The sequence below is a fragment of the Onychostoma macrolepis genome, chromosome 14 (assembly GCF_012432095.1).
Source record: "Onychostoma macrolepis isolate SWU-2019 chromosome 14, ASM1243209v1, whole genome shotgun sequence".
Lineage (NCBI taxonomy): Eukaryota > Metazoa > Chordata > Actinopteri > Cypriniformes > Cyprinidae > Onychostoma > Onychostoma macrolepis.
In genome coordinates this window covers 15,651,605-15,669,334 of record NC_081168.1, presented here as the reverse complement: position 1 = coordinate 15,669,334, position 17,730 = coordinate 15,651,605, and the positions used below count along the sequence as shown (strand labels likewise).

Below are 17,730 nucleotides of genomic sequence, written 5' to 3'. Positions count from 1 at the left end.
CTGAGAGTAATTGATGCTGCCTTTTCAGACCACTTGCCAATTGTGTTTGAATCTGTCTGTGTTTCCACCACTTGCCCTCAGTCTGTAAGCTACTCTTGTTTTATTCAACCATTCACTGCCAGTTTATTTTCAGAGCACTATCTAGCAAACTTTGCAGATGCCACCTTTTTCGACAAATTAAATACAGAAGAGATGTTGGAGGTTTTTACTAATTCCTGCTCCATTTCTATTGACTCTGTTGCTCCCCTTAAGCCAAGGAAAGTGAAGAGAAACAACATTACTCAGCCTTGGTTAAATGCTAACACCTGTGCTCTCAGACAGGAGTGTCGTAAGGTAGAGCGAAAATGGAAAAGGGACAAACTCCAAGTCTCATATCAGTGTCTAAGAACATGCTTAGCTAGTTACCAAAAATCAGTCAAAGAGGCTAAGTCTGAATTTCTTTCTAAACTTATTACTGAAAATGTGAAGCGGCCGAGGATGCTGTTTAAGACTTTTGATTTAGTACTAAATCCCGTACCTGCCCCATCTCTTGATCCGTCTCGGGAGACCTGTGAGAACTTTTTAAAAAATTTTTGACAATAAAGTACAGGATATCAGAGCTTCTATTAAGCCATCAATATTTGATCCTCCATTGAGCTGTTCACCTACAGAGTTGTTAACCTGTTTTCACCCCATTTCCTCTGTACAGCTAGCTGGTATAGTTTCTAAGGTTAAATTGTCCACCTGTGAGTCTGATGTCATTCCAGCTCGTCTACTTAAGGAAGTGTTTGCAACCTTGAGTCCTATCATTAATAACTCTTTGGAAAGTGGAGTTGTACCGGCTAGTTTTAAACATGCTATAGTTCATCCTCTGCTAAAGAAACCTCATCTTGACTATTCTATTTTCAGTAATTTCAGGCCTATTTCCAAATTACCTTTTATTTCAAAACTGTTAGAGAGAGTTGCGGTACTTGTTTTGTTGGATCTTAGTGCGGCATTCGACACAATCGATCATAGTATTCTGTTACAGCAGCTGGAAAAGTTGGTGGGTATTCAGGGTGTCGATCTGCAGTGGTTGGCCTCTTATTTTAAAGATAGAACCTTCTCAGTGAGTATTGGGAAGTTTTCTTCTTCATTGGCTCCTTTGTCATGTGGCGTGCCCCAAGGTTCCATCTTAGGCCCTCTTCTTTTTTCATTATACATGCTTCCTTTGGGTGCCATTTTTAAGAAATATAAAATCTCCTACCACTGTTATGCTGACGATACACAGTTTTATCTTCCAGCAAAAACTGACGGCGGTGGCTCTTTGGATGTGCTGTACGATTGTCTTGAGGAGATAAAAGGTTGGATGGCTGATAATTTTCTAAAGTTAAACGAAAGCAAAAGTAAAATTTAGATTTTAGGTCACTCAAGAACTTCATCCGATTTTAATTTAGGGTCCCTTTCCGCTAGTGTTCAACCTTATGTAAGAAATCTTGGGGTTACATTTGATTCGTTTCTCAACTTCGATAAACAAATTAGTACAGTGGTAAAGGGCAGCTTTTTCCATCTGAGATCCATTGCTAAGTTGAAACAGTTGTTGCCTCATAAAGACTTGGAGACTGTAATACATGCTTTCATAACATCTCGCCTGCACTACTGTAATTCCCTTTATTGTGGACTGCCTCAAACGACGATTTCTCGTTTACAAATCGTCCAGAATGCTGCAGCGAGGCTTCTTACTGGAACAAGAAAGACGGATCACATTTCTCCTATCTTAGCATCTTTACACTGGCTTCCTGTAAAGTTCAGAATCGATTTTAAAATTTTTGTGTACAAGGCGTTAGCTGGCCTTGCACCAAGTGACCTTCTGATTGCTTACTCTCCTCAAAGAGCTCTTAGGTCCAGTAATCAGTTTCACCTAACAGTCCCTCATTGTCGCTGTAAAACCAAGGGTGGCCGGCCTTTTTCAGCTACTGCCCCGAAACTTTGGAATAGTCTGCCTGTAAATGTGAGACTCGCTTCTTCACTAGCTAGTTTTAAGTCTGCTCTCAAATCTTATTTGTTCTCCCTGGCTTTTGAATAATGCCTGCTTAAGGCTCTGTTGCCAATTTGGCTTAGATTCTGTTTTTAATTTTCATATGATGTTTTTTTTTATTTTGTATATATATATATTTACTGTATTTGCTGTATTGTATTTGTATCTGTTGTACAGCACTTTGGCGCAACTCTGTTGCTTTTAAACGTGCTATAGAAATAAACTTTGACTTGACTTGACTTGGCTGCAATGGTGTTGGCGGTGATACCGGTGTTAAGCACCGTCCCTCGCCGTCATTTTGATTTTTTTTAATAGTAATAAAAATACTTTAGTTCAGTTTAGAGAACAGACACACCAATTAGAACTAAACGCGGCTGCTCAATGCAGCACACCGAACGAACGACAGTCGCGCATCACAGACCAGATTTCATTTATCATGAGCTGACTGACAAGAAGAGTGAGGTGAGACAGACAAGACGATGGAGAGTTTCAAAACGAAATGTAAAAGCGCCAGTTTTTAAAAATATTTTGGATTTGGGATTTTGGAAAAGCCTGTTGACCTGCCATTTAGTCTAAGGTGATATTGGAAGTTTTTTTTTTTTTTTTACATTCGGTTCTCATTTATTTGGTTCCACAGTATTTGCTGATTTTTATTTTATTTAAACTGAGTGATTCTAAATTTATTTAAAAAAAATTCACATAGTGTTACTTTCGAGCGAATTTTTTTAAAATAAATTTATTTGATACTTTTGGAGCTTTGGTGTTGCCGACTTTGCATTTTGAATTGAATTCAAGCAATTGATGCCGCATTTACTGCTAATTTAAAAGTGAAAGTAAAATGCGCATGGTGCTTCTATAAGCTATTTAAGCAAAGGAAAGTGGGAAAACGCAAACAAACTAAAACCAAACAACTGCTTGATGCCGAATTGCCACAAATTTGAAAGTGAATGTAAAATGTGCACGGAGCTATAAAAAAAATATAAATAAAAATAGTAAATGATGTTTGTCTGAAAGTGTAACAATGCAAACAGGTTTTCTGTAAGGGGTAGGTATAGGATTAGGGCTTGGTTAGGGGATAGAAAATGTCATTTGGTCAGTATAAAAGTAATAGAAGTCCATGGAAATTCTCCACAATTCACAGAAGCAAACGTACGTGTGTGTGTGTGTGTGTGTGTGTGTGTGTGTGTGTAAAATTCCTAGAATGACCAATCCATTAAAACAAGTTGAAATTATGATCACTAGTGCAAAACTAACTGCTTTTAATAAATAACTAGAGGCACGACACAGTTGTATTTCATGTGTTGGCCTAATGTTTTGTGTGTGAGTGCTTTGGCAGCAGTCATAGTATTAACCATCATCAAAGGGATAAAGAGATTTCAGGTGTCCCAACAATATGGCCTGCCGCATTCGGTCAGTGTAATCCTATTCATTTCTCTCTCACTCTCGCTATGTCTCTCTCTCACTGCATAGACAAGAAGAGGAAATAGATTTACCACTACACCATTTAACAAGGGAAGTTAAGATCAGGCTAGTGTGAGGTAAGAAGTGTCCAAATGAAAAACACATTTCAACACAAAAGAGAAAAACAAAAATAAGCACTTGATGAACGTTCACAATGACCACATGACTTCATAGATCAGTTAAAAACTCAAATCTTTATTTTTCGCGTGCATCTTATGCAATTTCACCTCTTTATTTTTGTCTATTTAAGCAAAGCATGAAGCAGCAAAACATCTACAGACCACATGTACTATTTCATTGCCTTCATTTTCTTGGAATTTTCTGCTTTAACTCTTCTTTATACATCTTCACTTTATATATAATTGTCAAAGGGGTATTTTGGTATTGTCAGGTTTTGCATTAACAGTTTCCAGTGTTTTGAGAGGTTACTGGTTTTCACCTCAAATTTTTGACTTCATTTAACAATATAGTGAAGTAACAATGTTACATTGCAATTATGATTATGTAATCCCTTTGGATGGTGATAATCAAGGGCAGTTAGCACTCATGTGCATATTAACATTCATTATAAAAAAATTACACTTGGTCTTTTAGGCTGTGGCTGGCTTTTCTGCCTCTGGCTGTGTGTCCGGGGTCGCAGCGGATGCGTCGCCCACCTGAGCGAACTGGAGGAGCTTCTTCATCTTTTCTTTAGTCTCCAGCAATGTCTCCTTCACTCCCTTCTCCAGGATGTATCCCTCTGTCTCGATCTCCACATTCTCCTGTCCAATCACACCCTCCATTGCAGTCTGCAGATAGCGCAGACTCACCAGAATGGTCATCTGAAAGCAGAGGAGATATAGAGGTCAGAGTTCAAGCTCCATTAAGACATTTTCCTCAGGTTTTCCAAAATGGCTCTTCTTAAAGTGTCTTCCTGAAGTAATAGTTCAGCCCAAAATGAAAGCACACCTTCTTTTCCTGGTACTCGCAACAGACATTGATTTGTTGTCTATTGGATTAGTGTATGAAAAGCAATGAATCATGCGGTTAGCGTTACAAAAGCTGTGACTGTTACGAAAGCTGAGAGTGTGATGCGGTTTGGGGTTAAAGCTATTTTAATACTTAAATAATGAATATTGACACCTTTTGAGTTCACAACCATACTGCCAGCCATTCCGGAAACGTGTCAATATTCAGTGATGAGTGTGTGAACAGTTCGATGTGTTAAGCACATTAGATTATACAATGTGTTATTCAAGGTTAATGCTTAAAATCATGTGGGGGAGTCCACACAACATTCATAATGATCCTCTGACATCAGTTTGTAGGTTAATTTGCTGAGTTCCCATTTACCATGAGTTGACATGAGTAAAATAAGTTCTGTAGTTATCATGATTTGAAGAGCATGTCATGCTTTGCTCTTCAACATAAATTACAACATTAATTTTCAAGTTGTTGTATTTCTTCAGAACTACCATTCAAAGTTTGGGGTCAGTAAGATTTTTTGAAATGCTTTTGAAAGAAGTCTCTTATGCTTACCAAGGATGCATTTATTTGATCAGTAAAAATACAGAAATATAGAACATACAGTAAAAACAGAAATATTGTAAACTTTTATTACAATTTACAAATTACAGTACAATTTAAAACAACTATTTTCTATTTTAATATACTTTAAAATCTAAATTATTTCCATGATGGCAAAGCTGTCATTGCTCAAGTCTTTAGTGTCACATGATCAAATAATTCTAATATTCTGGTTTGGTGCTCAAGAAACATTTCTTATTATTGTCAATGTTGAAAGTAGTTGCGCTGCTTAATATTTTTGTGGAAACATGATACTTATTTCATGATTGTTTGATGAATAGAACATTCAAAATATAAATCTTTTGTAACATTATAAATGTCTTTACTGTCATTTTTGATTAATTTAATGCATGCTTACTGAATAAAGCTATTCATTAAAAAGAAAAACCTTACTGACCCCAAACTTTTGAATGGTAGTGTTTTGCTGACAACCATTGTAGTCCTTATATAGCACCTTCCTTATGTTATTAAATTAGGGTGTTCAGAATTCACATGAATAATTTATGTTGAAGGACAAAACACACAAGTCTAATACAAATCTTGTTTTACTCATAAATCACAAACTTCAATTATAAATGCCCATAGGAGGTTCCTGAGAGAAGCCAAGACTCGGAAAAGCAAATTATTTTTCTGTTTGGACTATGAGGATCAGTGGCCTCTAATTACATCTCATTCAAGCCATTAATCAGCTCATACCTGGAGAAGAAAATCAAACAGTACACAAGGGCCGATGGTGTTCATTAAACCCATGTAGTAGCTGACAAGGGCCTGGCGGCAACCTCGGCTGTGCAGGTTCAGCTCTTCACTCTGGTGCTCGTAGTTGTAATGGGCAGCGTTGTCCAGGAGACTGTACTGGATACAGGGCCGGGGGGAGGCAGGGTTACAGCAGCTGAATGGGACCCCATCCAGCAGATATCGTCCGTCTACGTTACTCCTCACACGACTGTGTCGGGCAAAATGGAATAGACAGAAACTTAAGACTATATGTAATGCAGTTTTGTTACACTATTGATTCTGCAGCTCTCTTTATTGACTTTCTGATCAATGCATCATGTTCATTTGGTGATGACATCCTGTTTCGGAACATAAAGTTGTAAATTCTGATTCACCTTAGAAGCTAAAAGAAAGCATTTTGAGATGTTTTGCTTATTTAAATAACTTGCAGTGTATTGTCTAACCACTGATACCTCAGATTCACCCTTCATTCAGGAGAGAGTGCATGAGCATGAGTTTATCTATGATTTTTGGACTCACTCTTTCACTTCTTTGGATGTGAAGTCCAGGTAGCGGTTGCTGATCCACTGCACCTCAAACCAGTCCCTGTAGTTAGTATTACCACAGCACTGGAACTCAATCTGTAAACGATCAATAGTCTCCTTCTGGAAACAACGGCCTGGTGTGTCTGTATCCTGTAGAGATATGGAACATCAGATACCTACTTATGACTTGAAACCCTGCAATTCTATTCAATACAAAATTCTTTCTATTCTTTGGATTTTAGACTTTAGCAAGATTATGTTGTCCTGCCTTTGGAAATATTTGTTTGAATTAAGTGTTGTCTAGAATACAAAAGGCCTCTGAAATGGCCTCATTCATTCATTCAGTCATTCATTCATTCATTCATTTCAATAAATATCTAGGACTCTTTATTTATTTATTTTATTTTATCTGTACTCTGAAATGCCAAATTAATTCAAATAAATAAATAGCTAGCATTTTAAAGTCCTATTGTATTTCAAGAATTCAGCTGTGATTTGTACTTGAAATTCAGAAATTTGTATTTTATTTCACACAAGGAGGAAATGTGTAAAATATGTCCTCCTGTGTGTAAAATAAAATAAAAAAACAAGAAATATCTGAATTTCAAATGTGAATCGCAACTAAATTTTGGAATTAAAAAGATTTATGTACAAAAACAAGATTATACAAGACCAGAGAATGCTGTGTAACTAACATATATGTATATGTGTGTGCGTGTATATGTAAATTCAACTTATACCTGATTGATGTTAAATAACTTTTAGACCCCACTTTATTCTTTTTGTCTTTCTCTCACAAACCTTGTAGAAACGGATGCCGTTCTTCAGCCCAATCTTCAGAGACTCCTCCAGGCTGGGCTGCAGGGCGAAGCTCAGAATCATGGCCACCAGCAGCAGGGAGGTGAGGAAGACAGAGAAGCAGAAGAAAGGAGGAAGAAACATCTTCCAGCGTGGGAAACGCGAGGGGTCCAGTGAGTCCTGGCAGACTTTACCAGCACAGATGTTGATACCCACTGATGCTAACCCCACTGCCATCAGCAGATTTGGCACAATGTGGATGCCCATACTGTGCATTACCTGTATATAGTGAGAAGGGTTAAATAGTCGTTATTTCTCCTGTTTTTTGGTGTGTGTGGGGGGGGGGGGGGGTTATGTGCAGACATTTAATCGGGCCCAGACCCATGTTTCCTTTTTTACTCAAGGCTGATGCTTCAAATGAAAACTTGAACCATAAATTGAATCAGTATAAGAAAAAGGTTCACCTACTATATTAACATTTCATTAATGCATTTGACATACTTTTAACCAAAGCAACTTACATTGCATTAATGGTATATATTTAACAGTTATTCCTTTCCATGGGAATCGAACCCATAATGTTGCTAGCACCATACTCTACTTTTTGAGCTCCAGGAAACCATTAAGCAACTTCATTTCTTCCTGCATCTGCATATAGCTTACAGACATCACCAAAAGTTTTAGGTTTCCTGTTGTTATGTTGTAGACCTTATAATTATTCCGCACCTGTTGAATAGAAGCATTGTGTGATTTTTATTTTTTTTTAAATCCTTTATTCCTTCCCACAATGCTCTTTTCACTCATTATCAGATTTCATTGTGAGGTTTGCTGACTTCATTATAGATACAGGCTCAGGTAGTGGTGCACACTACAGGACATTATCTGAGAGCCAATCCTCAGATTATGTGAGATTATTCCTCTCAACAAGACAAAGCTTAGGCCTGTTACACTGGTGTGGACAGTATAAAGGGTAAATGAAAAGACTAATTGTTGTAGTATTGTAAATATAGTTGTAATTTATTAATTGTGTCAAATAAATAATATCTACAAACCATTGTTTAAGTAAATATTACGTAGTAAAACATTTGTTTACTGTACAAAAAACACAAGCAGTGCATTTCTGATTATCCTCTCACACGCTTTATAGATCCTAATGGACTAATGGCAGGCACACTGCACACTACAATTCATTATGTTTCCATTTACAGTGTGTTTTTGGCAGACAAGCATGTATCTAGGGATGCATTTGTACATCACATTCTTTATTTTCAGGTTCTATTACTGTTTTTTAAATAAGAAAAGTTTGATTACCTCTGATCTGCGATGTAGCTCAGTTTTGAGGAAGACTCCCATAGCAAAGGTGATGGCTCCAGAGAACATGGCCACCCATGAAAACAGCCATAGACCCTGGGCCAGACGCACCCTCTTTTGGAAGGGGAATTTTACTTTTAACAACACCATGCTGCATAGGAAGAAGTGTAGGATAGAGGAGAGAGAGAAGTTTAGATTGCAGAAGAGGAATTTAATAGAGGTCATGCAGTATCAGTATCTAGCACAGCAAATAATCAAGTCATTCTCAGGTAAATTACCATAGTTTCATCAGGTTCTGTTAGTTCTAATAATAAGGAACAATCCGGTATCACTCAGAAATAATCTCCATAATACTTTCAATAACTGATACAAGGACGTGGGACAAAACCGTTGTATTGATGTTGAATTAAAATAACATTTTAAGTTGTCCCCAAGATTATCTGATTTTAGCAGAAGAAAAAATGATTCTTTACCTTCAAGAATGTTTGAGTGCCCTTTCTTTCAGACCCTGAGCCTTCAATATGCCTCCTACAGTTTGGCAGCCATTTTGATTAAGTCTTAAAAATATGATATAGAGTATTATGTCTTGAGTGTCATAATCTCCTGTCATGTATGATCCTATTAGACCAATTCCACCAATGAGAATCCAGGCCAGTGTCCTCTAAGCAAACCTGCCCTTGGTCAACAAGTCCAGAAGAGTGCCAGAGGGAGGGGTTTGACGCAAAGTGTGCCATTTAATGGACTGAGAAACTGTGAAACTGAAAAGAATGGAGAAGAAAACAGGCATGACAGAATGTGATGCATTACTGTGAGCCTCAGTGTATACAGCAGGGTCAAAAATAAATGAAGACTCATGTGAGGACACGGTTTAGGGCAAAAACACACTAAGAGAAATAAAATGCCCCAGATATGAAAAATGTATAGCAAAATTGCCAAATTCTAACATTTTATTTCAACATTTTAGTATATAATATGATATAAAATATATAATTCATATTCCATTGCAGGCCAGTATAGGGAGGGATTAGAGCCTTTGCAGACATCAGAGCTGTCGGCTGTCTGTATTTGCTGGCTCAAATGTGAGTGTGTTAATGTGTGTCTAATAGTAATTGTGTTTGTGTTTTTAATGCTGACTATGCAGAATATAGATGCTGTATAATATATAATCAGGAATGGGTCATGTGAAATATAACAAAGCTAATTGTTTTAAGATGAGCATGTGATGTTGATTTAATTTTAATTTGAAATCAGTTGAAGTAATTGATTGACAATTGGATGTCACACTGTGAAAGTGACTAAGACAGATATAAACCACTCCCAAATTAGAGCAAATTAGCACACAAGACTTTATTAATACATTAAAAATAATAATACAAGGATATTCTATAATAAATGTACATGGTTATGCGGCTTATTTTTTTCTAGCAGAAACCATAACTAATATTCAGTTATACATTTAGATTTCACAAAAACAACAATTCAAACTTTCCTAAATGTCACTGTGTACAATAAATACACTCTATAAAATACACTCAAGTTTCATTTTAATTTTATACAGGCAAATATTAAGCACTCAAAGATAAAAGACTGAGAGTACCATACTTTCCCAAACAGCTCATTGACAGTAAATTTGGTTAGTTATAAAATAATATGAATATCTAGCTATATTATTTTATTGCTAACCAATCTTTAAATATTTCACAATATCCAGGGCAATAAGTGCAAACAGGTATGAAACCACTTAATATTGAGGATACCTTTAGGAATATGTATTGAACTACAAGGAAACCAGGAAACTAAATGTTTTAATGGATATAGCACAAAACCAGATGGTATGTACATAGAGCAATTGTACTTGTAAAGCTAGAAATTAAGTGTATTTTACAAATACCAACAAAGAGCCATCAGAGCCACAGTTACTTGCATCCTTGCTGTAATATTGGTAATGGGAGATGTTAGATTTTTTTATTTTAATTACCTAAACAGTTTGCCAAAAGACGTCAAATTAAAGTGCCCCATTATGGATTTTTGAAAATGACCTTTCATGCAGTGTGTAACACAGCTCTAAGTGAATGAAAACATCCTGCAAAGTTTTAAATCTAAAAGTGCACCGTGTATAAAGTTATTGTCTTTCAAAAGAAAGAGTCGACTCCGAGTCATGAAAACGAGTCGTTTTTAAAACGAATCTTTAGGTGACATCAACATGAAACATTAGCATATTTATGCCCGCCCAACTCATTTTCTCCTCCAACTTCAAAATCATCCTACATTGCTGCAGAAGCACCGACCCAGTGTTTACAAAGTGAACGTGCAAGGAGAGTCAATTGCTCTCGGTCATTTGCAATTGCTGTGGGAAATACCCTTTCCTCAAATAATACTGAAGCCTTATTGAATCACGCCAGTGAAACTGGCCAATGGCGTTCAAGCGTGCGAAATATGAGCGGGAATCCCACTCTATATAAGGCAGCGCTTTTACGTCATCCATTCAGAATCTTTGACTGAAGCAACTTGGCATTCCAAGATCCTGAGCTAGATGACACAGCAATAAGAGCAATGTCTCATTCCCTCATCTCAGGGAACCGAGGTTACGTGAGTAAACGAGAGGGTTCCCTAACGATTTGGTCACTCTACATTGCTATGGGAACGTATAAAATTGTTTCAGGGAGGAAAGCAGATAGTGTTATGACCTGCGCTTTAAATGGAGTCAAAAGCACTTTAGGCACATAACCTTTTCTAGGCTTCAAGGTGAGTCTGCAATCACCTGGTCCGAATTCAATACATGAGTCATCAATTGAAAGTGCCTGCAGGTCTCCAACTCGCTTAACAGAGGGGGGGGGGCTACCAGCATCTCCACCAGTTCTGGGAACCACGGCTAGTTGGGCCAATTCGGGGCCACTAACAGAACAGATTGCTTTTCCTCTCTGATTTTGCAAAGCACGCGAGGCAGAAGTTTCACTGGAGGAAAGGCATACTTGCGTACTTTCGGGCAGCTGTGAGCTAGTGCATCCACTCCCAGGGGAGAGTGTGTCTGTGAATAAAACAGCGGGCAGTGAGCGTTCTCCGCTGATGCGAAAAGATCCACCTCCGCCCTGCCGAATACACTCCAAATCATATTGAATGTCAAAGAGTGTAATCTCCACTCCCCGTGGATTATCCCGCCCCTCAACAGTAAGTCCGTGCCATAGTTCAGGAGTCCAGGGAAATGTACTGCCCGGATGGAGACGACGTGTCGATCTGCCCACAGAAGGAGGTCTCTCGCCAGCCACAGCAGTGGTCGCGAGTTCACACCGCCTTGGTGATTAATAAATGCTACCACTGTCATGCTGTCCGTCCTGATGAGACCGTGACGGTGAAGAATGTCTGGGAGAAAGCACTCGAGCGCTAGGTGTACAGCACGGAGCTCCAGACAGTTTATGTGCCATGACTTTTCCGTTACTGACCACGTCCCGAAGGCTGGTCTGCCATCGCATACGGCTCCCCAGCCAGTGCTCGATGCATCTGTCCTAACATTCTTTCTCCTGATCACTTGGCCAATAAGAACACCCCGGCGATACAGAGCCATATTGCGCCATGGGGTCAGCGTATACAAGCAGTCTTGCGTCACTTTGATGCGCAAGGTTCCCGTGCGCCATGCGTTCTGTGGTACCCGGGCTTTTTAGCCATAGTTGAAGCGGTCGCATATGTAGGAGGAACCCTAGTTTGCACACTGTCGAGGCGGCAGCCATCTGGCCAAGCATCCTCTGAAAGCATTTTAGCGGGGGAGAACGCCCTAATTTGAAGACTGTGAGAGAGCTGATCAGTTTTTGTGAGTGTATGAGTATGATGAGTATGTGAGTATGATTTTGAAGTTGGAGGAGAAAAGTGTTGGGAGTTTTTAGACATGCCCTGTCTTGAACTGTTGTACACAGACAAAGTACGCATTGGGCTAACGCATATACCATGGCTGTTTGGGTGTTTACCACCTAAGTGGGCTAAGTGGCGATGGGTGTTCCGTTATTGACATGCGCTGCATGCAGAAGACCAATCACAACAGACTGGGTCATCAGACCAATCACTGCAGATTAGCGTCACGCAGAGGAGGGGTTTGGAAAAATGTATCATTGAACGAACCATTTGGGAGTCGTGAGAAAAAAGGAAAAAATAAATGCATATTTTAAGACAACGAAAGTGTTTTTTTTTACCTTGCATGCATGTCAACATGTTGTTGGGGACTCCCAAAACCAAAATATGAACCTTTCATAACCCATAATAGGGGCACTTTAAATGTTACAGCTTCCCTTCTGTTAGTTCTGCTGCATCTTTCCCTTCACCATCATGCGCTGGAGGAGGAATCTGGTTCAAAAACTCATTCAGCATCCTTTGAGCTGTAAGATAGCTGACATCAGTGGGCTCTTTCCCCACAGTAACAGTTCCCTCTCCATCTGTCTGTCTGCTGAGCCTCATCTTATCTAGATTATATGGGTTTGGGGGAATTAAGTGGATCTCTGTGTTCATGGCTAATTGGTGCGCTTGATGACTTGGAGCCTTTGTATCTGCCATCGTTTTGTGAATTGGCACATCATTAGTAAAATAAAAAGGAAGTTGTGAGTCACTTCCTTTAGTCACGAGTTGCCCTGGCCCTGCCCATGGACCGTGATCATGTTTCCATGGCAGAAAGGCTGTGGCAGGCTGTTGGCTGGCACCTGAGTATGTGTGTCCCGTCTGTGGCCATTCAAAAACATCCCCTTTTCCACCAAAAGGCTGGTTGTTTCTGAGCTCCTGCACCCTCTCTGATCGGTCACCATCAGTTTGGTGAAGAGATGTCCGAGGACATAAAAAGTGCTCCAGTGCTTCCTGAGAGTCAAAGTGATTTTTCATCAACTCTCTAATCAATGCAGGAACCTAAAGAGAGAAAGATGTTAACCTTTAACCTTTTGGTTTTTTCAACAGGTGAATTGTGTTTTCTTTATGTTGAAATACTTGATTGTGCAAACACAACTGTAAATAAACCTGCCAGTTGGCTATAGCTTGAGGAGTGTTGCATTTCATTTGTTTGAACAAATGTATATATTTCCCCCTCTTTGTTCAGGGCAGAAATTATGTCACAGCAATGCTAATTGGTTGGTGACTATCCTGTGCTGTTATGTCAAAAGGAGACGAGCCCTCTAAAATCAAGCCGCATTATTGGTAAAACATCTACTATACTACAATAAAATATCATAGGTTAATAATATGTATAATATTATAGGCGTACTATATAAGCCGTTTAGTTGGGAATTGACTAGTTTGTGCAAAAAAACAGAAGACATCTGTTTGCTGTATCTGTCTGCGGGTTGCACTTACATTGATGTTTTCCAGAGAGCTGACGGTCTTCTGAGCAACATCCAGCTGTTTAGTCAAATCTGCAGTTCTCTGCATGAGGAACTTCCTCTCTGAGTCCAAGCTGTCTACCTGTCAGAATAAGGTTAAAAAAACACTTACAAATATAACACAGGTGACGGTATAGCACTACTGAAATTTCAGCAGATGTGAATTTGCATTTTTATAGAGCCCAGAGCACGAGAAAGCAGGTGCTTTAATCAGTAAGCCATAAGGGCTGAAAAGAGTACCATCATATTTGGCAAATGTGCCCTTTATGTATTAGAAAAAAACTCAAGAAAGCAATTCACGATACAGAGCATTGAAGAATAATTGTACTGTATGTGTACACTGTAAAAAATTTCCACCTATTTCAACTTAAAAACTTAAGTTTTGTGGCTGCCTTAAATTTTTAAGTATAAACAAATTACAAATACCAGTCATTTCAACTCACTTTGTAAAATCCTGACTGGCACTGAACTGCTCTCTGTAAGCTGATTGGACTTTTCAGTATTAGTTGTTTCAACTAATCATGTCAAGTAAAAAAAAAAAGTAATCACTTGTGATTCACAATGGTGACCATATAAAAAAAACAAAAAAAACAATCATGCTGCAATGCATGCTGGGATCCATGGATGAGTAGTACCCAGCATGCATTGCAGCATGAATTTTCTTTTTTTTCTTGTTTTATAATGGTCACCATTGTTGAGGTTCATAAGCTGATTCTTGATGTCTATGTGAGTCTAGCTGCTTCCATAGATTAAAACTTTTTCAAACTGTTTAGAAAGTCCTTTATATTAACTGACTGTCACAGAACCACTGGCTCTTAGAATCACTCCTACTATAATCAATACAACATCCATTTAATCAGAGATTAGACACACAATGAGATCAGTTCGCTAACAGATGATTGTCATTATAAACATATAACAACCAACTACTGATCATTTTCTCTGGGCTTTTGAGTTGTAACAAATATGTTTGAGGAACACATGATTACAACAACCAGAGAAAAAGAGGAGGGGGAAAAAAAACTAAAACAGAAGTCAAGGGTCAAGAGCCCAACTAAAGCAGACACTGATCTCTAACATGGTTACTTCAATTGAAACAATAAATCAACATCTAAACCTTAGTTAATTCTCAGTAAGATCTTCTGTAGATGTCTGACAGAAATAAAGTCAGTCTGGTTATTAATAAGTGGAGCTGGTGATGCTGTTTGTGGGGTTGTTTACTCAGATCTTGAGAGATTTAATGTATTTTATTTCAGTTGATTTCATCTAAGGCTGTGACTAAAGTTAGTTGTTCTTGTGTTTCTTTTTCTTCAGTGATTATGTTTGTTAACAGCAAGTGTTCATCACTAATGCTCAATTATTACTCAATTAATCACTTAATTGAAATGTATATCTTATTTTAGTGAACTCAACTGCTCAACTGAGCACTCATAATTGTTAGTTTTAAAAACTTAAATGGTTTAAGGCAATAAGTTTACTCAAACAGTTTGAGTTAGCCTAACTTGTCGGGTTTTACAGTGCACAAAAATAAGTCGAGCAAACTTTTAAGTTTTAAGTTTACAGTGTGCCAGTAAGTTAGAACTTAAAATGTTAAGTTCACTGAATTAAATTGGTCTCCTTGAATTTCAATAACATTAAACTGACTTAAAAAATCAAGTTGAATCTAGCATAACTTACAAAAAAAAGTTGAAATTGCTTAAATTATTTTTATGAGTTAAAGTAACTTTAAAACATAAGTTGTCATGACTTTTTCATCATATCATTTTTTACAGTGTATCTTTTGCAACAAAACGTGTTTTCTTGTTGTTCAAATTCTTTATTTTTATATTTCATATAAACTTTTATGTCAGGCACAAATCTCACATCTATACCCAAAATGATGATTTGGTCCCACTTCAGAAGTCTTGACCTTTTCAGCTGTATCCAACAAATAATTCTACTGAACTGAGTTACATTTCAGTGTAATAATAAACAACGTTTAGTTAGCTAATTGTAACAATTTAGGTTAAATTTGAGCCTATTTAAAACTGTAAAAAAAATATATATATATTTTGTAGTCATTTTGTGAAAAACGCCTTCTGCAACTTGTGTTAAACTTACTGCAGTTTTGAGTTTCTGCTCCAAGACGCTGTTTGCCTGCTGAGAAACAGAATAGCTTTCCTGTAGCCTGCAAATGATACATAACAGAGAATAAGAGATGAGTGCTATCATTTTATGAACTAAAAATGAGTTTTTCACAGTATTATGTATAGAGTTTAGATGCTGACCTTCTGTATTTCTCTTTGAAGCTGACTAACTCTGTCTTGGTGCATTGTAATTCTGACTCCATGTTCTCAATGCATGCCACCGTCTGCAACAGGTTCTCATGTAGCTCTTTGTTGTAGTCCTCCAGCATCCTGCAATATATTACAGATCAGTGTGTTTATCTTTCTATGTCAGGAGGTAAACTGCTGTTTCTGCAGAAACTCAATATCATAAATCATTCGTAAAGAAAAATACCATGACTCTGCTCTGTACTGGACAGATGAACAAAGACAGATGAAAATAGAAGCAATCGATATGGCTCAGGCTGGATGGCAGAGTTTAGGAAATGGAGCAGAGTAAAATGGGGGAAAGCTCTGGAATAAGAGCAAAATCAATAGTCTGAAATAACCAATCAGAAAAAAGGGGGTAAACCACTTACTGAACTCTGTCCACGGAACCGGATGAATCCTAGGGGCAAGAGAGAAGAGAGAGGGGGGGTGAAACAGTGAACAGAGGACAGAACAGGACAGAAAATAGAAAATTGATTTTTGAAGTGATATGTTCCAGAGAAGACCATTGATTGATGACTCATCTGGTTCAATTGTGTTAATCAACAGATATGTACACAATGAAGGGTATCCTTCATGCTTCCAGAGGTTATTTCAAATATCCCTTCATTTTGATCCGTGCTTGCTATAGAACAACATGTATACCAATTACAACTTATTAAAATTACCGAAGAGAATCAGATGCTGACTGCATTCTTCAATTATCAATTCGCTTCTGTTACCCAAGTGTTTGTGAGGGGAAAAAATGGTCAAATAAATACGTTCGTTTAATTTATTGAATACTGTTCAAATGTTATTCAGAAATCATTCTAATATGCTGATTTGGTGCTCAAGAAACATTTCTTCTTATTATGGCAGCTGAAAAAATGCTGTTTTGCTTAATATTTTTGTGGAAACCATAATAATTTTTTTTTTTCAAGATTCTTTGAAGAAAATGTTTAAAAGAACAGCATTTATTTGAAGTAGAATATTTAGTAGAAACATCTTTACTGTCACTTTATATATATATATATATATATATATATATTTATAATATTTATAATATATAATAATTTATTTTAAGAGGTTCTGGCCCTATTTTGCTCCAAACATTGCGTTAAACATAAAAAATTGCTTTTTTTTTTTGGTCTTTTGATGAACTCACCCTGTGTGGTTTGGACTGCCTCCTGTGTCCCATGTGTTTAGGTTTGTCACTTTTCTCTGAACTAGCACTGGTGGATGATTTACTCGACTGAGACTCTGACTCCAGCGCTGCGGCTCGCAGAGGCGGTGGTGAACCCTTTGCCTGCTTAGTATGGAAGTTCCTGGACGGGCCATGCCTACTTTGATGACGCCCTTTGTGTTTAGAGAGGTTGGTGTGGATAGTTTCTGGGCTGGTGCTGGTACCATCAGTGAGCATCTGAGAATATTGCCTGTGGTGCTGTTTACCTGAAGCAGCCCCTTGTCTTTCAGCTTTTGACGGGTGGCGGGGCGGTGGTGGAGGACTGGTCAGGTTTCGGTTGTGGTATTTGCTCTTATGGGATTGAGCAAGTGAGCTTGAATCTGTTTTTCCTGAATCGGGTCTCTCAGCTCTGATGGGCTGCTGTTTTGGTGGTGGCATGAAGCTCTCCTGCTTGCCACTGCGGTTCTTGCGCTCTTCATTGGGAGATTTTGGTGGTGTTGGTGTATTTATGCCCAAA

General features: G+C 38.0%; 2 protein-coding genes across 2 annotated transcripts; both read right to left on the bottom strand.

Moving 5' to 3' along the window:
* Positions 1-4,047: 4,047 nt before the first annotated feature.
* Positions 4,048-8,541, bottom strand: rom1b (retinal outer segment membrane protein 1b). Its single transcript, XM_058798289.1, has 5 exons — positions 8,392-8,541; positions 7,084-7,359; positions 6,278-6,432; positions 5,720-5,966; positions 4,048-4,278 (listed from the first exon to the last, which is right to left on the bottom strand). Exons 1-5 carry the CDS (start codon positions 8,539-8,541, stop codon positions 4,048-4,050), a joined length of 1,059 nt encoding a protein of 352 aa, XP_058654272.1.
* Positions 8,542-12,611: 4,070 nt separating this feature from the next.
* On the bottom strand, positions 12,612-16,118 carry si:ch211-276i12.4 (uncharacterized). Its single transcript, XM_058798846.1, has 4 exons — positions 16,007-16,118; positions 15,840-15,906; positions 13,714-13,821; positions 12,612-13,272 (listed from the first exon to the last, which is right to left on the bottom strand). Exons 1-4 carry the CDS (start codon positions 16,066-16,068, stop codon positions 12,658-12,660), a joined length of 852 nt encoding a protein of 283 aa, XP_058654829.1. The 5' UTR covers positions 16,069-16,118; the 3' UTR covers positions 12,612-12,657.
* Positions 16,119-17,730: the final 1,612 nt, after the last annotated feature.

Excerpts from the sequence above, each read along its gene's own strand:
- rom1b (XM_058798289.1), bottom strand. The coding sequence starts at position 8,541 with ATGGTGTTGTTAAAAGTAAAATTCCCCTTCCAAAAGAGGGTGCGTCTG. Across the intron at positions 6,433-7,083 it reads ACGGCATCCGTTTCTACAAG|GATACAGACACACCAGGCCG; the intron begins GTTTGTGAGAGA and ends ATATCTCTACAG. Across the intron at positions 4,279-5,719 it reads TGTTTGATTTTCTTCTCCAG|ATGACCATTCTGGTGAGTCT; the intron begins GTATGAGCTGAT and ends CTCTGCTTTCAG.
- si:ch211-276i12.4 (XM_058798846.1), bottom strand. The coding sequence starts at position 16,068 with ATGGAGTCAGAATTACAATGCACCAAGACAGAGTTAGTCAGCTTCAAA. Across the intron at positions 13,822-15,839 it reads AGCAGAAACTCAAAACTGCA|GTAGACAGCTTGGACTCAGA; the intron begins GTAAGTTTAACA and ends TTATTCTGACAG. Across the intron at positions 13,273-13,713 it reads GCTCTCTGGAAAACATCAAT|GTTCCTGCATTGATTAGAGA; the intron begins GTAAGTGCAACC and ends TTCTCTCTTTAG.